General features: G+C 49.0%; 1 protein-coding gene across 1 annotated transcript in view; it reads right to left on the bottom strand.

Moving 5' to 3' along the window:
* LOC119457095 (juvenile hormone acid O-methyltransferase) overlaps nt 1-24,515 on the bottom strand; it is a 29,567-nt gene extending 5,052 nt beyond the window's left edge. The window contains exons 1-2 of the mRNA XM_037718921.2: nt 24,406-24,515; nt 5,621-6,218 (exon numbers count right to left, since the gene is read on the bottom strand). Coding sequence (XP_037574849.2) covers nt 5,621-6,196 — 576 coding nt within the window. The 5' untranslated portion in view covers nt 6,197-6,218; nt 24,406-24,515. The remainder of the gene's footprint in view (nt 1-5,620; nt 6,219-24,405) is intronic.
* Nucleotides 24,516-26,325: the final 1,810 nt, after the last annotated feature.

The following is a 26,325-nucleotide window of genomic DNA, read 5'->3' as shown; positions in this document are numbered from 1 at the left end:
TACTTGTCTAGCGGCATGCAGTCAAAAAGATTGCAGGAGTACCGCGCCGTTTCGCGGCATGTCGAAAGACCGCTGCCATCGCGGCGCGTACGATCGTGCGCTCGAGCAGTTCGTACACCGCGGCATGCTGAAAGACCGCTGCGGTCGCGGCGCGTACCGTCGTGCGCTCGAGCAGTTCCGTACACATGTCTGCTTATCGCTGCTGTGAATTCATTTATAGAAAGCATTTCCTTGCGCCTGAATCTAGCAGCGTGCAAACCTTACCTGAAGTTCAACTTCGCACGTGCGTGACTCGCTTCACTTGAGATTGACACGTACCGAGCGAAAACTTCGCCGCTTATTTCTTGAACGGCGTACACGTATTCGGCGTTGCATAATTTCCTGCCTTCTTGCCGATATTCGCTGCAAGCCGTGGTACAACACAGCCGAAAGTGGCGGGTCCATATTGTAAACGTGCTTCCCGAAGCAGACGACCGAGCTTGGTACTACCCAGTTTCGGATTGAGGGCGCTTTTTAGCACCATTTTTGCAGCGCCCCCTGGGCAACGCAAGAGCCCCATAGGCAGGCGCGCAGGCGCAGACGACCCGAGCCTCCGCCAGTATGGTGGCGCCATCTAGTTAACGTGCCTGCAACCGCAGCGTGCGACGAGATGCGATTCAGACGAGGCGCGCAACCAACGCTATTCCGATGTTAGATGTGCGCCACGTATTTTGCATGGGTACCTCTTCGGTACACGTCATGGCATCTCCTCGCAAGGTACGAACCGCTGCTGAAGGAGCGAATCATAACGCTACGTGCGCGGCTACAACCAGGCATCAACGGGCTCAGCAGACTCCAATTATAGCAGCTCGCCGTCGACGCCATGTGGACAGTTCAGATCGTTCTCGCCAAAATCGAGGCGAAGACACTTTGCCGCGAAGACCTTGCTGTGCGTGGTGCCGAAATTGGAGTTACTCTTGCGCCGCTCAACCAGCTTACGCTGTGACTATGCTGCGTGTGCCGCGCAGGTCTGTGACTTTTTTTCTCTTAATGACAACTGGAATATAGGCTATTCGATGTTAGTAAATTACCCTTTTGCAATAACAAAAACATCATTCTTACCGCGAGAAAAGGCTTGGCAAGCCAGAAAAAGGCGCAAATATGAAATGCGCGTGCCGACGCCGCCTTCCCGCACCAGCTCATCATGACATCATGGATTTTGAATGTGTCTGCTAGGGCCTAATTAATTGTCTGCCGGTGAACATAGACTGCATTGTGTTCTAAAGGAGCCAAAGGTAGAATACGAGAAGTTTCGTAAACTTCTGTTGCACCCCCTACTAGGCCCGATTACAAAAAAAAAATAATTTGAAATCCATGACGTCGCACCTAGGTATTGGCGCTAGGAGTTTCGCACGAAATTCAAAGCATTGAACTTTAACCTTCATTTTCTTGTCTAATAATGCACTCATTATATATTGCGAAATTAACGAATTCACTAGAGTTTCTAAAGAATACTTATTTACAGTGTTTCTACTTAGTGTTGTCTCTGGGCGCTCGAAACTAAGTTGGCTGCAATCCATCCCTCCGCTAAGCCGTCGAGACACTTTTCGATCCTCAGCGTCACCACAGGGCGCATTGCCTAATTGCCACTGGGATTTGAACTCATGACCTTGTGGCAACGCGCAGTTGGGAGCCGGACGCGCTAACCACAATATAACGGCCACCTGTGATGGCATCCTAATAACTTGAAGTTGAAAGCAGGGAGTAACTTGCCTGTCTTTAACTTATCAGACCAGTCATCGCGCCAAGTGCAAGAGCGAACCTATCTTCCACCACAAGCATGTTGTGTATAGATATGGTGACACGTGCGCTCGTGAAATACACGAGACAATCACTGTGCGCACCAAGGAGCCTTCATGTGTCAGCTCGCTATCATTTGCCGTGATTCGCAACAAGAATATTTTTGTCCGTGACTGAGCGATTGATGACTGAGCAACTGAGCTTCTTTCGTTGTCAGTGCACTAACCACTGTTCCATTTTAGAGAGCCTTCAACGCACGTCTTTTTGGTCCCATCACGAAGCATGTATAAAACGGCGCTGCATTTATAAAACATCACAATCGGTGCTTTTTATTATTTTTTATGAACGAGCTTCATCCGTCAAATGAGCGCAGTCAATCGTACGCTGCTATTTTGGGAAAAGCTTCAAAAATGCTTTGTGAAAATACGGACGCTAATTTTCTATTGCCTAGTTGTAAATGTGATGTTGGCGTGCGAAATATTACAATGCAATGCATTGGAAGTTTGTCTTAGCTGGCTCGAACCATTTTGTTACAGAATGAGTTATGCCCACGACCAGATAATTTCACTACACATAATAGAATAATAGAAATGGGATAATGTTAAAATTATTAGAAAGATTAAATTGTATACTGCATACACTAGAATTCTCACGGGGGCATGTCGTACACTGTCCTAAGAAATGACCATAATCCTGTTAATAATTTCTAGCCAGGTTGCATGATAGCTCCCAGAAGCAAATATACAGACCTATGTTTCTCAATCGTCACGATTTCTCATTTCTTACAAAATACAATGCAACAGATCCAACGAGTTGCAATATATATACAGTGAAGCTTTGTGTGAGTGCATAAAGAGTCGAAACAACAGCACACGCACACGTACACGCCTGCACACGCACGCGCACGCACATGCACACGCACACACAAACACAAGCGCGGGCGCACAGAAATTGTGCCTTTTGTTAAGCGGCGTTGCTGACTACTAGCGAGTACGACGGATGCCTTGAATGCATCGTGGTTTCGAGTCAGCATGCGCATACGAACGTAGCGCAATTCGAATCCATCATATCCGCAAGGAGCACTTATTAACAGGAAAGCGTTAAGGGCCGCGTGTCGCAGAAAATCCGGCGTCGGCGTGGATGTCGGCGTCCGTGGCGGAGAAAATCATCCCCAACCACCCCCCCCCCCCCCCCCCCCCCCCCCGCGCAGGCCTTCCGCGTGGCGCAAGGCGTTAGTGAACAAAAATCGAATTTCTCACAGTGAAATCTGTCAGAAAAATGGTAAAGTACGGCTTAACCACAACCTACAGACATGGTGGCGTCGGATTGTAATTTGAATGTACGAGAAAACATAATTCTGTTACGCGGAAACACAAACCCCTTTTCCAGCATTTCTACCATACCAACAACGGCGCGCTCGGATAGGTTAGTTGCGAAATTCATATTGTCACCTGTAGTAGTGGGCATAGGGCAAGCGCAGAGGCGCAAGAAGAAAGAAGTGCGCGTGCTAACCGCCCCCGCTCGATAGCTGCCTCTCGCTGCCGTTTTCGCCAGAGCCCCAGCCGCTCCCAATAAACGTCGTCAGCCCCTTTTGAAGACCCGTGGCAAAGTGGTGGAGGTGTGCGTCGTTCCTCGACGTATGGCACCGGTTGGGCTGGTGGGAGTGCAACCGGATGAGCGGCTTGAACAAACAGCGGCGGGGACGAAGCAGGCTGTCGCAAGACTTCTGCGTAGGTCGCACGGTGGTGTACAGAAGGTGCAGGCGCGGTGTTAGAAAAAGGAACGCTGGACCGGAGCGCTTGGTGCACTTCATCTCTTATTACACTCGCAATGGAGCTCACCGTGGCTTGTGGGGTGCCGTAAACCTTCAGTATCTCTTCGCGCACAACGGTGCGGATGAGGTCTCGAAGGTTGTCATTGTGGCTTCCGATGGCCGTGGACATGTCCGTAGTCGCGTTCACTTGCCGCTCGTAAAAGTTAGAGCGCTGCTGAAGCGTCTTCTCCATACTGACCGCCTCGGATAGAAATTCGGCGACAGTCTGCGGAGGATTGCGCACCAGACCAGCGAAGAGCTGCTCCTTCACCCCTCGCATCAGGTGACGCAACTTCTTGTCCTCGGTCATTCCAGGGTCTGCTCGTCTGAAGAGGCGCGTCATATCTTCAACGAACGCGGTAACGCTTTCGTTGGGAAGCTGGACGCGGACCGGAATTGCTCGTTCGGCTCGTTCGCGGCGATCAGGACTGGCGTAAGTGTCCAGTAGATGACGGCGGAACTCGCGCCACGACGTCAGTTGCTCCTCACGGTTTTGAAGCCATGTACGCGCGCCGTCCTCGAGGCAAAAGTAGACATTCCTACGTTTAGTCGCGTCGTCCCATTCGTTGTATTCGGCGACGCGCTCGAAGTCGGTCATCCAGTCTTCGACGTCTTCGAAGATGTCGCCATGGAACGACTTCGGCGCCAGCGGGTTCTGAAGTGTATACCGGTTCGTCATTGCACGTTCCATACCGGTTGAGGTAGTCTGAAGCACTACGGTGTCTTCAGGGGGCAGTCCCCGGATCCTGCGGCTGGTCCGATGGACGGGAGTATGGACTAACACAGGGCTGGTGCTTCTGCTCCCAGGAGGAGTCTGTGGCATGAGTGATAAATACCCCGCACCTCCACCACTTTGCCACGGGTCTTCAAAAGGGGCTGACGACGTTTATTGGGAGCGGCTGGGGCTCTGGCGAAAACGGCAGCGAGAGGCAGCTATCGAGCGGGGCGGTTAGCACGCGCACTTCTTTCTTCTTGCGCCTCTGCGCTTGCCCTATGCCCACTACTACAGGTGACAATATGCAGATGGCGCTCGCATCCTCGGCAGGTCTAATTGGGACTTCGCCTGCCTAATGCGTTTTGGACACGCACACTTGTCGGGGCAATAGCAAACAATTAATACATTTATAAAACAAGGTGCTAGGGCCTTCACATTTTAATATAAGACGACTTATGTTGCCCCTGGAAAAACGTCTTCCCAGCAATGCATTTCTGTTTAAATGTGAAGCTGACTTTAAGGGATCGGTGTAATCTTGGTCTTTGTGAGCTGGCTTTCCCACGTTCTGTGTTGCAGTGAAGCCCTACTCAAAGAAAAATTCGATGCGAACGGGGCCCGATAACGCTCTCGCGTTCCACTCTTAAAGGCGAAGTTTAAGCGTCCTCCAATTTTTTCCTCATTACCGAGTAGCCGCGGATGCGCGAAGGCGAACCTTAAGGGTTTTGTTTCTTTCACCCGCACGGCCGGCGCCGCCGTTGCCGCGAGTGCGCGGAGGCGAGCGCCATCTGGTGGTTGTGCAAGCAACCCAGCGGTGCCCGAGGCGCGCGTACTCCGCTGTGTTTGGTTGGCCTATTCGGCAAGGGAACGGCCCGGCCGCAGCACCAACGGTCACGAAACCCGATGAGGTTCGCAAAGATAAGCTTCGCTTCTAACAGTGAGGAGAACGGCAAAATTCTTGCAGGGTAAGTGACAGCTTGAATCAAACTAGGCATTGATGTCCTCACATGTAGGCGAATGTTAACTAGTTCTTTTTGAAGTACTAAAACCGTGAGTTCTTCAATTGCAAAGTGAGGGCGCCTCTGCGAGGCCAGGATATTTTTCATGTACATTCCGCACCCTGTCTTCTCGAGGCCATCACTAAACAAGAAATGAGCAGAAGTGCTCGTTGGCTATCAGCCGCAAACGTCTCAAGATTTTGTAAACTATCTGTATATCTGTGTATTCTACTCAACGCACATACCCATAAAAACATGGAGGAGTGGCGGAACTTCGTTTGGAATCATCGTTTGGAATTATACCAGCATTTTACTCACATCGTGGTATTTTGCCCATGACTTGCTTTCCATTAGCGCCCGGTAGAGCAGCGCTGGTCCCGGGTGCGGATTGTATATAACGAGGCACTCGCCCCCAGGTGCCATCAGGCGCTCGATGTTCTTCAGTGCAGCTGCCCTGTCTTGTATCCAGTGAAACGCGAGGAAGGAGTAGACCCGCTGAAAGCGACCCTCCTCGGCGATGAACCGAGTCACATCGTCGTCAACAGCGATGTCCAGCAGTCGGTGATCAATCTTGGGGTGGGCGTGGACCATCCTCGCATAATCCACCATGGCCTCTGAGTTGTCCGAAGCCACCAGTCTCTTCAGCGTCGGAGGGCACAGCGACAAAAGGTGGTTCCGCGTGAAGTTGCCCGGGCCGCAACCGACGTCCAGGTACTGGTGTTCTCTCGAGTCGTTTTCGTTGTAACATGTGAAAAACGACGCCTGCCAAGCATTAAGCAGCTCGGCCGTGGCTTGTCGGTCGGGTCCTCTGACCTCGTCATAGACCTTCGGTACCCCGCTTTGTGCGAACGGTGACGCTAGTGATGCAGCGGCGAGTTTTCCGTGGCTAGTCATGTCAATTCAGAACCGTCCGAGCCTGCGCCGTGTATTGAAGCACGAGCATGAGCGAACAAAAAAAAATAATCTATTCTCAAAGCATGCCTAAATGGCACAAGTAAGCTCAAAAATTATTTGGGATGTCAGACACATTAGTGCAGCAACATCAAACCGGTTTTGCGGAAAAACCGGCCTCCGGTTATTTGATTCGCCGGTTATTCGAACTTGAAAACCGGATAACTGGAGTGATCGGTTATGTGGTTGGTTATACGGTTAATAGTTTTCGGATATTCGGATAGCCGGATATTTCTTCTTCTGTACTTGTGCCGAAATTACCTCTCTTTCTCTCCTGTATTCTGATATTTGTAGTTATTTTTGCAACCGCTCGTGCAAACCTGACATCTACTCTGGTTAACCTCGTTAGCTTTCTTTTTTTTTTAATCACCAAATATTCCTGTCCGAATATTCGAATATCCGGCTAAACGGCTATTTAAACCGGATATCCTGAATATCCGTTTCTTGAAATCCGGATTACCGGATAACCTGTTTTCGCGACCCGATTCACTTCCCTCCGGTCAAACCGGTTAGCCGGTTTCACGGATATTTTCAACCACTATTATACTCAATCTATTTCATTCGCATAAAATAATCAACCATAACTACCCATGGTCACCCACATTCTACACCAATCTACACTTCCTTCTCTTTTTATTGCGATAGCAATTATATGGACACTTCAACCGGATTTCTGCCGTCGACGTCGACGTCGCCGTGAGGTTCCCTATAGATAAAATCTTCGCCGCGCGCCGTATGCCCGAGCGGAAGCGTGCGGGGACGCGCGCTATCACGGAGAGCGAACGCACTCAATCACCCACGCGCAAGCAAGGAAGCGGGAAGCCAGCGCCGGAGGGAGCGCGGGGGGGCACTTCTACTCGGCCAACAACCGCGCTCGTCGCTCGCCTCTTATCTCCACACGGCTCTGACCTTTATGCGCCGTGCATTCGCCGCTCAGTTTCCGTTGAAGCGATAGACCGCACGTACCTTCGCCCGCTGCGGCGTATGCTTGCTGCCAGCGTTTTGACAGTCGTTGTCTACAGTCATTGAGTGTGATCTATTCGTGTTTGTTTGTGCGCGCTCACACCACGCTTGTTCATTCAGTTAGTAATAGTCGGGTCACATTTTCCAACGCACGCTACACATGCAATGCTGCCCGGATCGGCAGTGCAGCTCTACAGGTGTGTCCCTTCGCACGCGCTGCCCACGGGAAGCGCTTCTCATCAACACCACCGTTTCACACGCGCCTTCTCGTGGTCATCGAGTCTCTCTTCATGTCGGTCTACTTACGCCGCAGCACACCTGCTTACTTAATCAGCTCATGTTTACTACAATTCATATTGCTACCAAAGCCGCTCACCTTACTTCGTATGACATTGCTGTGTTGCTATCGCATTCATTGCTTCGCCCTTAGGGCGAAACTGTGACATTTTTTTTCGCAATAAGCGGTTTTCAAACAATATGTTATGTGCCCCATTCTCTTCTTGCACCCTTTAAATTCACTTTTTATATATTTATGTGACTCTTCTAAATATGTAGGCTTTTTTTTCTGCACATAATACTGTAAATACTTCAATATCTATCAATTTGGCTGAAAAGGCGCTTTAGACATGAAAGCGTGGAACTTGTTGGGAAATTACAAATTGTGAAGCGTGCGATTTCTCGAATACAACAATACGTGAAGCACAAATGACAAACTTAATACACAAGAGCCATACTGATTGCATTATTGAAGCCAATCACCTTAAGCAACTACAACGAGTGCCATAGCTTTAACGCTGCCACATAAGCGTACTCTAAGCGGGATCAAGAAGTTCGCTTTTAACGCGACAGCATTACACAGGACACTCACCGGTCTTCGTTGTTTGTGTCAACACAAAATAAAAGCGGGCCGATCCCGGAGTCTGAATAATCTACAAAGGCGCGGGGGTAGGCCGATTACCATGCCAGTACACGATGCGTGTCCTCGCAAGGGAGTGCGCATTGCACATAGCGCTGACCGATCACGGAGGCAGTGTTGTCAGAGGTGCGAGTGGGCTCATTCACTCAGAGCAGAAAGAGCTGTGAGCTGTTTAAAGCACGTCTGTTGGAGGACCCCTAACCAAGTCCCACTGTAAATCTTGATTTTCCACTATCGATAAATTGTGATCCACCGCAGCTCTATCTCCCATTGCTTTGACCCGACCTACCTTGTCGAATCCTGCATGGGGCCCATCTCCTCCTATTTAATGACGGACACCGTGCCATCGGCATGCATGCGCCGTGTGCAATTTCTGCAGGCGGTCCGATTTCGTGTTACTGCTTTGCCAGGAACATGGTCAAGACATAAACTGCATGCAAAGCAACAAAACCTGCGAGAGAACGTTGTTTCCAGCATTTACCTTTTCATGTTATTTCTCATTCTAAATATACGTATTAAATAATGTTTCTGTCTGGATACTTCTGCTAACAATTTGCGAGATACGGCATCATGGGTGCAGGGACTATATAGGGAGCCCGCGTGCAACAGGACTTGCACGAAGGTTCCCTACATGAACTGGGAGGCGCCATTCAGCGTCATGTTAACGAGACCAGAAGCGTCCGGCTGGCTTCAAGAAAAAAAAAAAAGCGCCTCCATTCCATCCTGTGATATTGGATGTACAGAGAAGCTGTTGCCGACGTTACACAAGCGCCACCACCATAAAGGGTCGCACCGTTGAGATCAGTGTAGCGTCCACGACCTCGTTCGCGCCCTTTCCGTTGGTGCTTCAACGCAGCAGTGCACATTCGCTGCGTCCATACGCTGGCGCGTAACCCGCCTTCACGATTCGGCAGCCATGCGCTCCAAGGATCGGGTTTCGATCGCTGTACACTGCACACGCCTAATTCATACGATACTCAGTACACAGCGCTTGCAAATGTTTGAAATAAAAGACGAGTACTATTTATTTCTTCCGATGTGAATCATGCTAATAACATTACTGGCGTGCTGAGTGCCCTTTATTTAATTGGTGCAGAAGTCAACACACTTGTCTAGAACACACCCTTGAGAGCTAAAGCAGCTACCAAAGCTTGAGCCGACCACCAGGTCGATCGATATCAATGGAAACTGTAAATGTAGTCACGCAGCCTCTCATCCAGCTGATTCTGTGCCACATGTCATCTTCAGATATCGCCAGCGCAGTCCTGAAAAAGTGGTTCGCGCGTTCTAGACAACTGAGCTGACCTCTGCACGTGCGTATACAAACGATTACTTTTTACAGCGAAGCTGTAGAGGGCTAGGTAGAAAAAAACTCTACATCTTCCAGCATCCTGACGTCAGGATCCTGGAAGATGTGGTTAAACGATTAATCGTTGTTCCCCTTTGTCTCGTGGCGTAGAGATCGCGCTAGTTCTGTTATCAGCAGTTGCCCTGTGGACTCGCTATGGGACGAACGCTCGTTTAACCACATCTTCTAGGATCCTGACGTCAGGATCCTGGAAGATGTGGTTAAACGAGTAATCGTTGTTCCCCTTTGTCTCGTGGCGTAGAGATCGCGCTAGTTCTGTTATCAGCAGTTGCCCTGTGGACTCGCTATGGGACGAACGCTCGTTTAACCACATCTTCCAGGATCCTGACGTCAGGATCCTGGAAGATGTGGTTAAACGAGTAATCGTTGTTCCCCTTTGTCTCGTGGCGTAGAGATCGCGCTATTTCTGTTATCAGCAGTTGCCCTGTGGACTCGCTATGGGACGAACGCTCGTTTAACCACATCTTCCAGGATCCTGACTTCAGGATCCTGGAAGATGTGGTTAAACGAGCGTTCGTCCCATAGCGAGTCCACAGGGCAACTGCTGATAACAGCACTAGTGCGATCTCTACGCAGTTGCCACATATTCGTTTAACCACATCTTCCAGGATCCTGACGGTACCGTGCAGTGTGCCGCGGCTATGAACGCTGTGGCTCGTATACGCTAGTCTATGACGATGGTGCGGACGTTGCGCAGCAAACGCACCATCGGCCATCGCGCCGGGCGAAAACAAGACGCCGGTGTCCTTGCTCTTTGACGAACATGCCGAAGACGCTCAGTATAGTCAATAATGATAATATATAAATTCACTATAGCAATATTCACTATAGCAGACCCACCATAGTCACAGCTTCGCAGGCTCTCATCTTCACAGTAGTGGAAGGACTCTGCATTTTTCTTTCTTAATTTTTTTCCGGTACTCGCCTCTTTCAAAAACATGTACGCAATGTTTTCTGTAGCCAATTAAAAAAAATTACTCAGCACACACACGTCAAACTAAGTCCAGGCACTTAAGGAAGGCATTGTTGTTGTGCGTGTTGAGAAAAGCAGACGCGAAGCAACTCGTGCTCCCGACCTTATTTTTGTTCCGTAGAGTTGCAAAGCGCTTAACGCCACATTTAGTTGAGGAACAGCATATTTATTATAATGACAAATTACAGTTGCTTAGGCGACAGTTACATTATAGAAATCCAGGAACGTGCAAACGCGCATAGCGAGAGACCAAACTAAATGTTTAATGAGAAAGTGCGCACAATTTCGAAATGCTTATACTGCTATAGACATCGTTCTTACGACACGCGACCGCTTCCCAAGCTCGCAGATCGCCGATACAAACCACAAAAAATACGCGTGGCTTTGTCCTTTTCATTTTCGTCTATGCATACTTACAGCGTTTAGAAAAGACCGAATTGCGGCACATAACCACGACTGAATGTTTTCCAACAGCAGCGCGCTTATTCCTGAAAAGGGCCAGCTAGCATTGAGCGGGCGTATACGTACGAAGCTTCCAAAGCTATATCGCTGCGCACGTAAGGGGGGAGAGGAAGGGAGGCGGCTGGAGACGACTGACCCCGTCAGTACAAAGAGCCGCCAGTCGGTACGTGTAACGTATATAGCGTAAGAACACAGAGTTCTCACGCTATAAATTTTTGTAAGCGAAAATTCACGCCAATCCGGAAGCTGGGCATATCATTAGCGTAAGCGAACTGCCAATGGCAAAGAACAATTACGAACAAGAAGAATTGTGAACATGGGCTCTGGTTTATCGAATGTTACCCAGCAGGAAAAAAAGCAAAGGTCGGGACATTTAGCAGTCCCGACTGGATCAAGTCGGGACTCGGGACATTTGCTCCGACTTGGTGCAGTCCTGCTGAATTCTGGACTGCTGGAAACCCTAGAGGCAACCATTTATGCAGGCAACACAAGCTGGCCATTCGTGGGGGGATCAACCCACCTAAGATCCTTCACCATTCGGACGGTTACCAGGAAAAAAAAGAAACAAATGGACCAGCTCGTACAACTCAAGATGAGGACGATCAACGAAAAGTTCCTGGATGAGCTTAAGACAGCGGGCAGAGAGGCAGGCAAGAAATGCTGGAGATATGTTCAATCCCGTCAGCCTACAGCTGACTCACACACAAGCAAGCTGAGAGATAACGCCAGTGCCGTTGACCACGAGGGTGAGGAACGCCTCCAGCTTCAAGAAGAATACATGGCTAACAAGCTTAGAATATTTTATTTCCATAATTGAACTATGGATAATTAGATGAGATTATTTCACGAACTTTTTAATTACTGAATTGAGGGCGCGAATTTTGATAGGAAAGTAATAATTGTGTTTTAAAAAAACCCGATCCAGTTGTTTTCGGTGTGATATGTCTCGCGTAATTATTTTTTTTTCGCGTTTTAAATAAAACGTGCGAAGTATGAAATTAGCCGCATGATTATGTGTCCGAGCACCGCGACACCAGGGATTCGAGGCATATTTTTCTGGCGCACCCTACATCGTCATTAAGGTCGGCGTCTGTGTCGACGTTAGTGTAGCGGGTGGAACTCAAGCTTGCCTAGTCTATAGTGTGACAACAACAAACGTAAGGCGACATGACACAAAAACCATGGTAATTTACCACAATATATCATTGCTAGGATTGTGCGAATGTTCAAAATGTTGAATACGAATCAGCAGTTTTGTTAAGGACAAAAGCACATGACTGTATAATGCGAGGCCCGATTTATAATAATATTCGATAACGACCTAATAATTATGTAAAACGGCGCTTGTTGGAGTATGCCGGCCATGGAAAAAGACTCGTGCGTTTAGTAAACGAGCTGCGTCAAATGCTTGAAGTAAGCCAACACTGTAGAAACTGTGGTGAACTTTCCCTCCCTCTCTTTTTAATGCGATTAGCATTTTTGGGGGCCTTCACCCACTTAGTTGCATGTATGTGTGTATGCATTAGACTTAAAAACTGAGACAGTTGGTACGTATTCAGCTTGCGGTTCGTGCCGCCGTATCGGCCGTGCCCACGCCATAAAGTTTATCTGTTAGTAACTGCCGTGCAATAAACTCCGTTCTTCTCCCAATCTCCCTCTTTCCGGCAGCGTCGCAAGGTCACTGTCGCTATCATCGCAGTGTCCAGCATGGAAGTACTCACGGAAAGATTTCTTGTTCATCGTCTGCTGACCACACGGCACAGCTAGGGGAAAACATTTTTTTTTTTTCACTTTTTCACTGGGCACAAAAAGCAAAGCAAAAAAGGGCGAGGGGGGTAACTATTTACCCAATCAAATGGAGCACATTGATGCAAGTCATGCGAAATTCAGCTAGGTATCACTTCATGAGTAGAAACACTCAACATACATATTATTTCATCTAGTTTGGAGAAACATTTTCTGTTTGTAACGTAGTACATATCCTTTGTTTACTGCTAAGAGAAGGCAACCTCGCCACGCGTCACATATCGCGGGACAGGGGATCCTACCTTTCCCGGGTGAAAAACGTTAGCAGGGCAGCCCTAGTAACGCGCTCTAATTCCAAATGATCCAGAGAAAAAAAAGACGCTTTGAAGGCTTCGTCAAATGCATGCCGAGTCTGTCCATGGTGACGCTCTCGAGAATTCACAATGATCCAGAAAGAAAGTTGGAAGGCGATTCAACCCCTACTTGACGTCGATCAAAGACTATGTCTTCCTGAGCGAGTTGGGGGTGAGAATTAGACGGGGCAACTGCACACGGCACTCTATCGCGTCAACCCTGGCGTGAGGGTAGTAGGGTATAGTGAGCGTAAACCGTGCTCCTTCTTTTGTCCATTTTTTTTTTATGCGCAATGATACAGGTTCATAATGGAAAACCAACAAGCCCAAGTGTGAACCCTACTGAGGCATCCGTGCATGTCTTCTCTTTGTACTCGTTTTTGTGAGGGCTGCACGAAGCACAACATGAATATGTAGATACGTATGCTGCCGCATCAACCTCTAACCGCTCTTCAATGAAAAAAAAACACATTTTAAATTTCTCCAGTGCTGAGCGTAATCAAACCCTTGTCATAAGCTAGCAGCCCAACATTCTAGCGCCATGAATGCGTGTGGGCCAGCGAGAAAATAATTCTCGGCGTTCGCACGCACTGCCACGCCACGCATCTCGGAGGCCACACTACGTGGTGGCGCCGCTAGAAGCCGCAACGTGTCCCGAGGCAGGCGCGAGAGAGGAGCTTGGCTGCAGTACACGCCTCATGCATGACGTGTTTCACCGGTGGCAATATGGTGTCGCTGCACTGCTTGATTGCCAATCGCATTTCATCGTGTGATGGGTTGTGCCGAATTTTTTTTTCTTGCTTTATTAAACTCGCATAATGAATTTAACTCTAACCAGCTAGGGCAGCGTTCGTCACGCCAAGCTTCCGGTTCCTCTTTATAGCGACAGAGTATACGCCGAATTGAGTGCGCTTATCTTAGTACGTCGTATTAATTTAGCTTTTCTCATTGGTGTCTCTTGCGTACATACATGTGTATTGAGTCATGTCACCATTTTTTCTCACTTTGCTAGCTTAAATAACCGCTGTGTAAATCAGCCAATGAATAAAAGGTCGCGTGACGTATCGAGCCAGATCGACAGCCTCACAAATACAGGGTAAATGGAGCAGCAGGTAGCCCTGGAAGCAAGTGAGATCCCAAGAGTGGTTCCACCATAGAATAAACAGTCGAAACAAACACCTTGAAAATGAGCCTGAACGTTCCGTTGTAATACGCCCACGCAACTTGGGATTCTCCGCCAGTACGTGAATTAATAATTCGATTTTAAGCTTTATTTGGTGTTTCACTAAGGCATGTCCATTCATTCTTAGTTCATTTTATTTCAAGTCAATATCGCGTTGTTTCCTGTTTATCTGTTGATGCCCGCCTGACTTCATTGCACAGCGCCACGTCTTTACGTCCTCACGTTTGTTGACTATTATCTAGCTTTTTCATTGCACATTGCACGAGACGCCCGTTTCTTGTGGCATAATCAGTTACAGTTGCGTGTACTACTTGTATTGACATAAAAAAAGGCGAAAACCATACTAGCCGACTTACAAAGTTCAACGCGTAAGCTTCTGTTTTAGCATATACCTCATATAGATGCGAAGCAAAAAAAGAAAACATGTATAAGGCACCTATAAGAAGTCTATCAAAAGGCCGAGAACTTTTGATGCATCGAAGAAACAAAAACGCACAGCCTCCCGCATTTTAGCTATATCGCGCGAGAACACTATAATATGGTCTTACATCGTCCTGAAGGGAACATCGCATTAGATGACTCTTGCACAGGATAGTGCTTAGTGCACTTGAGAGTGTCTCTGCCGGTCTCGTTGATTATCGCAGCTTAAAGGCGCTAAAATGACGCGTGATGGACGCTCGCGCGATATAGCTAAAAATGCGGGAGGCTGTACATCTGCTGCCACATATATACGAGTGGTTTGACATCATCATTTCGTCCAGGAGGTATCCCCGAAATTATTGGCACATTCGACTGGTTCCTGTACTGACTTGGCTTACAACGACGCCTCTCGACATTGCAGCCAGAGAAAGCACGTCCGAACCAAACATTGATGGTATTCCAGAGAAGTCGAAGGACCACGTCATTGGAATTCTGTCGGGTCTCGGTCTCGCTCCGAGTTCGAAGGTGAGAGCGCCTCCAAGCGCTCTGAGCTAGAGCACGGTGCTTCCTATGAACCAGGCGAATGTGTTTCGAGTGCTCGATTTCAACCATCCAAATGTAAACGGCACTGCGAGAGTGCTCTAGAGCGCTCGAAAGCGACCAGTGGAATTTATACCAGGAGGCACAACGGCCATTCGTGCTCTGCACATTAGCTGAAAGAATAAAAAATAAAAAATAATCTAGAACGTTTACTAAACTTAAGTTGTGGTCTTATAGGCGAAAAACAGATTTAAAATTAAAAAAAAGAGAAAAGAAGAATAAGAAGTGGCAGAGAACGTACTCACCGAATAAAGAAAAAAATAGCTCAGCTACATTGTGCGGCGTCAGCGCTGCTCTCACAGGCCGTTGTATATTGAAATGAATTTTGCTGTAGGAATTGGACGGTTCGTTTGTACAGATATATAGGGTTTGGATATCTGCTTCGAAAAACGAAGTTTTCAGCCCTTTCAAAGGCTTGCACTGGCCCGTGACGATAGAGAGGTCCCGATGCTACTGTGTCTGCCCTCGCACTGTGGCGTGCCCAATTGCGGCGCGCGCGGCCCATGCAGCAGCATTAAGCCGTGCTATCTTTACAGTGGTGTTCTTTTTTTTTTTTTCAGCATTCGCGCCTGCGTTCAACGCTCGTATCTGCCACGCATAACTATTTCAGTGATAAGGCGCTACCACACTGCAGACGATGTTGCTGCTGTGGCTATTGACCTTAATGGGGTCATGACACGGTCGTCGCACTGTTCTTAGTTAATCATTGTAGTTGAGATTAGAGGGCCAGCAAAGTACAATCCAGAGGTCATGGCTCCAGCTAGTGGACTCACTGGCCGTGTAGGTGGGCTTGGCGTGCAAGGAGGCAGTGGTGACACCAACGGTTCTGGAGACTGCACGTCATCAGGCGTTGGTGTTCCTTGGAATGTGGTGCTCTGTGTTCCTGAGGACGGTGTCCGAGTTCTGGCGTTGCCTACCGACATGTCTATGTCCATGTCCCCCCGCAGGGATTCTTGTCTCGCCAATTTTTCTTGTACAGCTTCGTGAGGCACAGCAGACAATTGAGATGCGTTTCACGTCGGGCCGTCCTCAAGGTGGAATGACCAACGTCCTATGCGTTTCAGGATTTTGAGTGGGGCGCCAAAACTTCGGGTGCATTTCATTCCAGGAAGAGGACGTTTGACCCGCACGTAGGCACTCACTTTGAATTTGGGCTCCCTGCGGTTGCTCTTCGCTTGTCTGAATACGCCTTGTTTCTTTGTTGGTAATCGTATACACGGCGCCGAAGTCTACGCAGTTCCCAGGCGGGGTGGGTGCCGAAGTCTGCGGTTGACTGGCCGATGACATCTAACGATGTCCTCTTGTGGCGTCCATGGAGCAACACTGGTGGGGACAGACGAGTGGCGCTGTGGGGGGTGCGCGGTAAGTGCCCAGGTATTCCGTAACGGTGGCCTTGATGGGTCGCTGCTCCAGTAGCGAGAGTTGTATATACGATTTAAGGACCCCGTTGAACCTTTCCACCGCACCATTGGCTTGAGGGTGGTAAAGTGCAGAGAAGAAATGTTTAATAACCCTGTCCTCTAGGAAACACTCGAATTCACATGACGTAAACTGTCGGCCGTGATCCGAGACCAGTTCTGTAGGGTAACCCTCTCGTGCAAAGGCATCAAGGAGGAAGTTGACCACCGTGCGGGAAGTAATGTAACTGCAGAACGCAACCTCTGGCCATCTGGAGAAGTAGTCCACCACCACGATGACAAATCGACAGTCAGTTGGTGCACGTTCAAAGGGCCCCATGATGTCTATTGACAGTTTGTCCCAGGGCCTGTCAGGCAGTGGGACAGGCTGGAGCGGTGCCTGCAGGTTCTTCGCACACTTGTCCGAGGCTTTTCAAACAGTGCAGCTTCGGATGGCGGTTTCCACTTGCTTGTCAAGACACGGCAACCAGTACTTTTCCCTGATGCGTTGCTTAGTCTTGACTATTCCCGGGTGGAACTTGTGGGCAAACTGGATGAAGGTATCAGTTAGCTTGGCAGGTACCACAACACGTTCTGTGCGCAAAACAAGCCCGTCCACTATAGAAAGCTCCTTCCATACGTCATGGTAGGGTGTCAGTTCTGTAGGAAGTGTTTTCCGGGTTGGCCATAATAAATGAAACGCGTGAACTGCTGTAGTATTTTAGCAGGGAAGAAGTTTGGCCGTGTTGGTAGGTCATTGTAATTTTAACTGGGATACCTAGCGCTAAAACGGCACAAGGACGAAGAAGAACACATGGCGAGCGCTGTGCCATCCTATGCGCGTATGCATAGCATATACGCGTATGCCATCCTAAGCGGTAGCAACCCGAAGGTCATTAGATGTACATGCGATATAACTAAATACACAACCTCTTCATCGACCCGGAAGCCACCCTCTGTTTCTGGAACAGGCAGTTGGGACAAGGCATCTGCTACTTGGTTGGGGGGTCCACTGCGGTACTGGAGAACGTTTGGCGGCATACCAAATGTGGGAGATCCTAGAGCTGCTTTTGGTGTGGCGCTTCGAAGTTGAAAACCGGGGCTCATGGCGGGAACTTCTTCATGTCCCTCCGTGGACATGTGCAGGCAGCGCAATTATTTTCCCATAATGCAAAGGTTGAGGGCTTGAACCGCATTCAGGCCGAGGAGAGATGTTCCACGTAGCGTAACATGAAATGTTATCATGACTGCTTTTCCTTTGTACCCGACTGTAGCGTGAAATGCCCCGAGAACGGGAATATTCCTGCGCGAGAAGTCCAGCAGCGTGAGGTGGGAGCTTGTCAGCTGTGCTTCGTGGCTAAACAAGCTTTGGAATAGATGCTCTCCCATAATGGACATGGCCGAGCCCGTGTCAACCAGGAACGTCATGGCATGCGCGGGTGTGGTCGCGGTAACTGGTGCAACCTTGACATCGATGTAGATGCCGGTGTAGTTTACCGTACGGACCGTCAAAATGCTAATGACACTTGCAGCATCTTCTTCCGGTACGATTTCGTGGACCTCGGCAGAGTGCCCTTCTCATGTGCGGGGGGAGCTTCGACAAGCTCTCCGGAAGTGACCGCGGCGTCCGCAGGCAAAGCATGTGCGACCGCGAGCGGACATGCTGATGGCAAGCAACTTGTTGCGCCGCAGTTTCCGCAGACAGTTGCAGTTCCGGTCCCCGGGGAAACGGCGGCGGCGTTCAGATCAGGCGCGGACGCGGTGTGCGTGTGTGAGCTGAAGCGGCGGTGACTCTGAGGCGTGTGCCGTTATCTAGGCGATCCTCTCGTCGGCCCTGTCTGGTTAGATTGTCCCGTATCTGCTGTTGAATTCGGTGTACTGGATTGGCAAAGGCCTCGTATCCGCGTTGGGTCCGCTCCCGCAGAAGTGCTATCTGGAAAGCATGGCCGAACGTCAGTTTGTCACCCTCGAGCAGCAATCTCTCCCGGAGCCGCGGGCACGTGACAACGACTACAAACTGCTCACACACGTTTTCGTCGGCTTGAGTGGCGAAATCACTAAGAGCCGCTAACTCACGAAGTGTGAGAGCGAAATCCGTGATGGGCTCCCCCTGCAGTTGGCAACGCTCACGGAATCGGTGGCGTTGCAGGTGAATGTTGCAAGGAGCGGCGAAGTGCCTTGTTAGCATCTCGCGGGCCACGTCGTACTCGTCGGGTAGGCGTATTTCTATTTGCGCCCCCGTACAGCACTCCGGGTAAGCGTGGGGCGTCTGCGGTTCCGTCGTGCGGCAGCCTTTGCGTTCCGGCAGTTGCGGCGGTTTCTGTGACGGCGGCGGCATGTGAAGTGGACGCGGCTGCGACGCTTGGTTGGTTTGCAGCGCACTCGGCGGAAGCGCGTCGAAAATTCGCTGTCCATCTCTCTCACTTTCTGTCCTTCGGTCCCAAGAGTGCAGCAAAAGAGCGCGGCGTCACTGTGCGGATAGTTCGGTAGCTCCGGACGCCAGTAGAAATATCTCAAATAGGCGTATCCAGTGGGTCCATGGCACAGCCGGCGGAGTGAGCACGCTACACCACTGTCGTCTCCATGCCGATCACAACCTTTATTCTGGCGAACGTAACTTATATACAAGAGCGCTGTGGCGCCCTCTGTCGCATGTGACCTGCGCCGACGTGGGCAGTGCCATTTGGCATGGTCATACAAAAAAAAAAAAAAAAAAAAAACTGAGCTCTGGATGCATAGCTTCGTGGGACGCTGACACAAAGGAAGTACCTATCGTTCACTGGCGCAGATCTGAGTGTACGAAATTCTGTGTACCATCGTCGACATGCAGTGCAGGTCTGGTGGAGTTGAATGACACGAAGTATGCATGTGCGTGTGGATCTAGGCGTAGCAAGTTCTCGTCGCATAAAACATGCACCTAAGAAAGCTTGCAGCGGATCCGTACAGCGTAGTGAGCATACATTGCCGATTGCAAAAATATAACTACTACGTCCAACTTATACTTAGATACTTCGTGGGAAATTTACGGATCTTTCCTGCGGTGTTCACGTCAAATTTTATTTTTAATCAACCGTAAAGTTCATATTATACATTTTACCCATCTTCTTGGCAACTCTCCCGCTGTGGGTATACAGGTGCCATAATTGTACAAGGTTGAGAAGAAGAAGAAGGATGCGGGAGGCCGCCATATAGCACCAAGAAATTATTCCTATTATATTTCACTTCTTTATGACAAAATTGCTTTATCTCAAAATTAATATTAAATATCAAATTAAGATTAAGTTTTTGTAAAATTTCTCGTAAACATAGTTGAAACCGCCTGCTTCTTGGCCAAGCCCCCGTAGTGGGTATGCGCCAAAGTTTAGGAAACGAGACAAGACAAGACACCAAGACAACTACATCTAGACAGCAATCATTTCCCAAGCATGGAGCCCGACGCCATCCTCAGCGATTCGCACTGCTACACGATGGCGCAACGAGAACACCGCGATTCCGTCCACGAAAGCGCCCAGGAGTACGGCACCCATGCGTCCACTGTGAGCCGCTCGCGGAGCTGCAAAAAGAAGGCGCGAACCAGGCGCCGTTCCAAGAAGAAGCTGAGGACGCGAGACCCTGAGCGGCCCGAGGCGGCAAGCCCCGCACAGATCAGCCCTCTCTCGCCCGCAAGCGAACATGAGCGTAAGTGCACGCGCTCATTGAAAAGTACCTTGAACCATTATTATAGCCGTGCTAGCTGTTTCTAATGTCTTACCTAAAGGTAGCGCAAATTTTAAAAAATATTTACGGAGGCAGCTTCACTGGGAATCGTACACGTCTAAGGCCATTGATACCTATAAATTATTGTGGTGCTAACCACAGGGGGTTACCGTTGTTCTGAAGGTATCCACATTAACTGCCCTCACAGTCCAATTGACCGCTCTGATATAGATAAAGCCCCGTTAGTTATATCTCGCTGTGGCAAACATTTCACGATAGATATATACCGACCACAGAAACATGCGTTGAATCGCCGCGGCTTTGGCCCTCGACTTCGTGCTTTTCGCCGCTAATGCGTTCGCGTTCCAACACTCGCCGCGGTTGCTTACCGCTTTGGTTTCACAAGGCTGAGCACAAGGTCGCGGGATCAAATCCCCGAAATGCAAAAACGCCCGTGTGCCGTGTATCGGGTGTATGCACGTTGAAGAACCCCAGGTGGTCAGAATTAATACGGAGTCTCCCACTACGGCGCGCCTCATAATCGAGATCGTGGTTTTGGCACGTGAGACTCCAGAATGTAATTTCAATTCGTGTTCCAATATGTGACACGTTGCTTCGACAAACGTCGAAGCAACGAATCAACGAAAAGCGGTCTCACTGTGTGCAGGCACGCTCTGTCCTGTGTGCTGTCGTCCGTTGTCGTTTTCGCGCATGTAAATGTCTCAAGTGTGCATAGTCAGCGGCGAGCACGGACACTGCGTCCAGTCCTGCGCTGGGCGCACTCACGCCGTGGCTATATCCTTATCGGTACGTCGGGGGAAGGATGCATCCGAAAGGAGAATATGCTGGGGATTAGATCCGCAGCCTCTGTACTTAGCTTTTGAAGGGCTCGTTTCGCTTAAGACACTATTTACAGTCTGCAGAATCCTATTTGTGATGAAAATGCAAAATTTGTTAGTTCTTAAGCATCAGTTCCTTTTCATTTCGATCTGCATCATGACATATATACTCCGTACACATTTTTATGAAGTCCCGACAAGCCCATCATGATTTCATGACAAATAATGGTTGCAAAGGGGACAGATCAGGGTTATTGTGCTCACTATTTTTATGTCTCACGTTTTATTGCGATAGCAATTATATGGACACTCCAAAGCAGATTTCTGCCGTCGGCGTCGCCGTCGCTGTTGCCGTGAGGTTCCGTATGACGTCTGTGGAGATGAAATCGTCGCCGCGCGCCGAACGCTGTATGTGCGAGTGAAAGGGGGCGAGGGACGCACGCTTTCACGGGGAGTGAACGCACGGCGAAGAAAAAAGTTGTCGCAGTTTCACCTGAAAGGCGAAGCATCAATTGCGATAGCAAATTTGTAGAGAGCTATACGGAGTAATGATAGTAGCTTTATCAGCTGTATAAACTTGGACATGCAGCAGCACCGGCAACACGCACAACTGTTGTCGACGCCGTCGGCGTTTTGCCCGCGTTCGCACAAAATGCGTGCGGCGTTGGTGACTGTTGCCGGAGCCTCTGATATAAATAGGCACTTGGTGCTGCAGCTAAACGTCGCTTCTCTTCCCTCCCCCTCCCCCCCACGGCCTTTCGTGCGTCCGAAGAAGGCGCGTTTGCTCTACATATATGGTGATTGTAAAGAAGGAAAGAGACGCCTACTTCTGCAGCCCTTAACGCACGGCGCAGAACGCGCGTTTGTTCTCCGCCGTGGGTTCACTCCCCGTGAAAGCGCGCGTCCCTCGCGCCCTTTCACTCGCACATACAGCGTTCGGCGGCGCGCGGCGACGATTTCATCTCCATTGACGTCATACGGAACCTCACGGCGACGGCGACGGCAGAAATCTGCTTTGGAGTGTCCATATAATTGCTATCGCAATAAAACGCGCGTTCTGCGCCGTGCTCCCTTAAGGGCTGCAGAAGTAGGCGTCTCTTTCCTCCTTTACCATCACCATATGTAGAACAAACGCGCCTTCTTCCGACGCGCGAAAGGCCGTGGCGGGGAGGGGGGGGGGGGGGGAGGCGACGTTTAGCTGCGGCATCAAGTGCCTATTTATATCAGAGGCTCCGGCAACAGTCACCAACGCCGTACGCATTTTGTGCGAACGCGGGCAAAACGCCGACGGCGTCGACAACAGTTCTGCGTGTTGCCGGTGCTGCTGCATGTCCAAGGTTATACACCTGATAAAGCTACTATCATTACTCCGTATAGCTCTCTACAAATTTGCTATCGCAATTGATGCTTCGCCTTTCAGGTGAAACTGCGACAACTTTTTCAATACGCGCACAAAATGCATGCTGCCGCGAGGGAAGACACCGTTTCGCCAGTCACGTAATAATAGAGTGTTTTAGCTGAGCGCTTGACCCGCCGTGGTTCCTCAGTGGCTATGATGTTGGCTGCTGAGCACGAGGTCGCGGGATCGAATCCCGGCCACGGCGGCCGCATTTCGACGGGGTCGAAATGCGAAAACACCCGTGTGCTTAGATTTAGGGGCACGTTAAAGAACCCCAGGTGGTCCAAACTTCCGGAGTCCCCCACTACGGCGTGCCTCATAATAAAATCGTAGTTTTGGCACGTAAAACCCCATAATTTATTTTTCTTAGCTGACCGCTTGCTGTGCGCTCCGCTCAGACCGGCATATGCTAGCAAAGTGCCACACAACCGCTTAGCGGGAACGATATATTGCGCTTGCGCGCAACGCTCGTACCGGTACGACGACCGCATCCCTCGCTCCGCTACAAAGCCGACTGAGCGGAGCGTGACAGCGTGTCTACTTGGCCTCTTCGTCGTTTTGCAGCCGAGTTGATAGCGTGTCGCTCGCGTCTCGGCAAGACGCGCTTATCAAATGCTAAATCTGCGCAGTTCCCTGCAGTATCTCAAAGCGTGAAATCTGAGCGGAGCGGAGCGTAAGCGGCGCTCTGCTAAAACTGTCTAATGACTTTCACGACGGGGTACGTTGTACACTGGAAGCTTTCATTAAAACTGGGAGTTACGTATATTCCGGCACTTGGACATCGCAGGAACCGTTGGCAGCGTTGGCCCTAAGCCGATGACAATGCCGCTACATGCTTTAACTGTATATCCACTCTCACTGATCATGATTTGTGCAAAAACAATAACTGATTGGTCAAATAAATTTCTGCGGAAATCCGCAGGGCGGAGAAAGTTCTCGATAGACTACAGGTAGTATACAAACTGGCAAGCACCGAGGAAATGGCTCTGTGACCTCCCTTCACGCTTTTCCGAACATTCAAAATACGCCTGCTTTAACTGCGCAATCTGAATAATGTAAACGAGTATGTAAGTTCTCCTGTAGATCAGATATCTTAGCTGTGACCATTACTAATAGCAACCCTTCCGAAAATGTCATCCTGGGCTGCGATTTTGCAACGATGCATTTCGCTCGGTTCTATGCCACTCTTATCATCCATCGTTCGCGGTCGCCATTGATAACGCAGGCAGAGCGTAGCTCTGACCACTAACGAAGCGCGAAAAGTGACAAAAGAAATGGCAAAAGAAAAGGCATCGCTACAATTTGCGGCCCCAAGTTCTTGTAATTCCTTATGTTTTCAGCATTACATCAAAGCGAAAAAATTCCGCATCCCACATAATTTACGAAAAAATACCGCAGGAACCAGATGAAAGTACGAATATCCATGAAGAACATTTTTTATTGAAGAATTGAGGGCAGTTTTTTCTCACTGCGCTTGCAGTTTTATAGTCGTTACCAGACATTCCCAAGATGACGTACATCACTTACCTGCATACACTTGAGGCGAACAACATTTAAAATAAATGAAATGTTAAATTAGCTTGAAGTGAATGTTAAACCCTGGGTCGATCCGCCTGCTCCAACCAGTTCGTATACGGCTGCGCCTTTCAAACTCCCTTCGTTGGCGGTCAGGATAGGACGATTCTTACCGCACCGTATCGCAGGTTTTGAAGCGACATTCACCAGAGGAAAAATACGAAACGACAAATCAGTGCGCAAAGGGGCACTGAAGATAAATTTAGTTGAGCTGTGTTAATATACAGTAACAAAAGAGAGACAGAGAAAGAACACTCTTACGCTGAGTGGACGCTTGGTAATCCAGGGATGCATAGGACGGGCGACGACGCCGCCTTGAAGTGCACCGCACCAGATGTATGGCCGTGTCTTCTCGCGCCCAGTTAATTTCTTTTACTGTAAAGACATAATAAAATATATACTTAAAGAACTAAAGGCTGAACCTGGCAAGATTGGAAAATTTTTACTGAGCCATAACGGCCCAAACACGAAGGAAATGCTTGAAATCCATGACGCCACACTGACGTATACCAACGTGCGCTAAGTTTTTTTAAAGATGAAGTTAAGCATTCTTTTTATTAAGTAACCAAGCTCTTTACCTCGGAATTAACGGACACAGTTCTGAAAGAAATCCTCTATATGCGTCAAAACTAATACAGTGTCTTTTAAAGACGATAGTCTTTCTTGAGCTACCTAAACGCGAAAAACTCGGTCGGTCGGTCGGTCGAGACCCGGTTTTGAGTCCTTTCAAAACCGCGTCGTCAGATACATCCATTAATCCTACTCATATGACGTAAGCGTCCTTAAGAGCAAAATCTGCACGTCGCCGCGCTACAGCCAGCCTTTGCCTCTTTCATAAGTTCTTTTACCCTAATTCACGAGCCACATCAGCCGCACGCATATCGCTGCGAACCATTACATGCGGCCACGCTCCCATACTTTTTACTTCGTCTTTTTTTCCCGCACAGCATCAGACTGGACCACGTCGCTGAAATCACTTGCCCGACATCGTACTCCGAAAATGTGTCTTTGTTGGCTGAAAAATAATCAGTTTTTTTCACGCGTCATTTTTTTTTCTTCTTTCTGTTTTTATGCACTTGCGAAATATAGCTTTCCTGTACAGCTTTTCTTAATACCTGTGTTTCTGTTGCATTATCAACTGTACCCACCCCTTAAGTAATACCCCTAGCAAAGGGAACTAAATCTGAACTGAACTGAATATATGTGCATAACCGTGATCCGCAGCGTTCATTAATTTAAGAATGCACATAGGACTGGTTATTACGTTAGTAAATGAAAAATCAACGCTTTAGAAATGGTGTCAAAGAGACGCTGCGCGTTAAAAACAAGCCGACTGAAGCCGCTGCTCTGTAGCCGGCTTTAAGCCAACAGTAATAAAAAGGTCCCAACAGATGGCGCGAGAGCAGGGCGAACGCGGGAAATTTGAATTGAATTCAGCAAAACCTCCATTGTATTCATCATGGGAGGAGTGAGAGGGGACGGGAATAGCGTGAGGGGTGGGAGGAGGAAGGAGAAGAGAGGGTGTTAGTACTCGGGGCGACAGAAGGCTACCGTCTTTCGACCTCATTTGCAGCGAAGCAAGCAGATATGCGGCCAATTTTTTCTTTAGTTTCCCTTGCACCTTTAATGACGGCAGATAAAAATACCCAACAAAAATTTTATTTGTTGTCTAAATGACACGTCAAGAATAAGCATGATCAAGAAAAATATTAAAAATTGTTTCGAGAAAATGCTTCAGCAATATCCGGGGGGAGCGGGGGGGACCCCGGCAGTAAACTGGTAGTGGGTTTCACCTGGCTCAGTTTTGAATTTTCACAGACAGCTCTCATCATATGTGACCCATAGGCGTGTATCACGTGCGTGACATTATTGCAGCCAGGGATCTTGCATCACTCTGTGTCTCCTCTGGCTGTGCTTTCAAAATAACGTGAGGTGCATGCCAATTAACGAGGTAGAATTAGCTTCTACCTCGTCCACTGTTCCTGCTCTAAACCGGCGAATATCGCTTGCTGCTTGTCACTCAATGTTGGTCGAAGACATTTAGCCAGAAACTTCGTACTCAATACCGAAGCTCAGCAAGAAAATTATTTTTCTCTTATGTTGCCTGTAGACAACATTCGTCAATGAAGGGTTGATAAGCGCATGCGACGCTAAGGAATACTCTCCTATAGGACAGCCGCT

The sequence above is a fragment of the Dermacentor silvarum genome, chromosome 6 (assembly GCF_013339745.2).
Source record: "Dermacentor silvarum isolate Dsil-2018 chromosome 6, BIME_Dsil_1.4, whole genome shotgun sequence".
NCBI classification, from domain to species: domain Eukaryota; kingdom Metazoa; phylum Arthropoda; class Arachnida; order Ixodida; family Ixodidae; genus Dermacentor; species Dermacentor silvarum.
The sequence above is the reverse complement of the archived record's forward strand: the minus strand, read 5'-3'. Positions and strand labels throughout refer to the sequence as shown.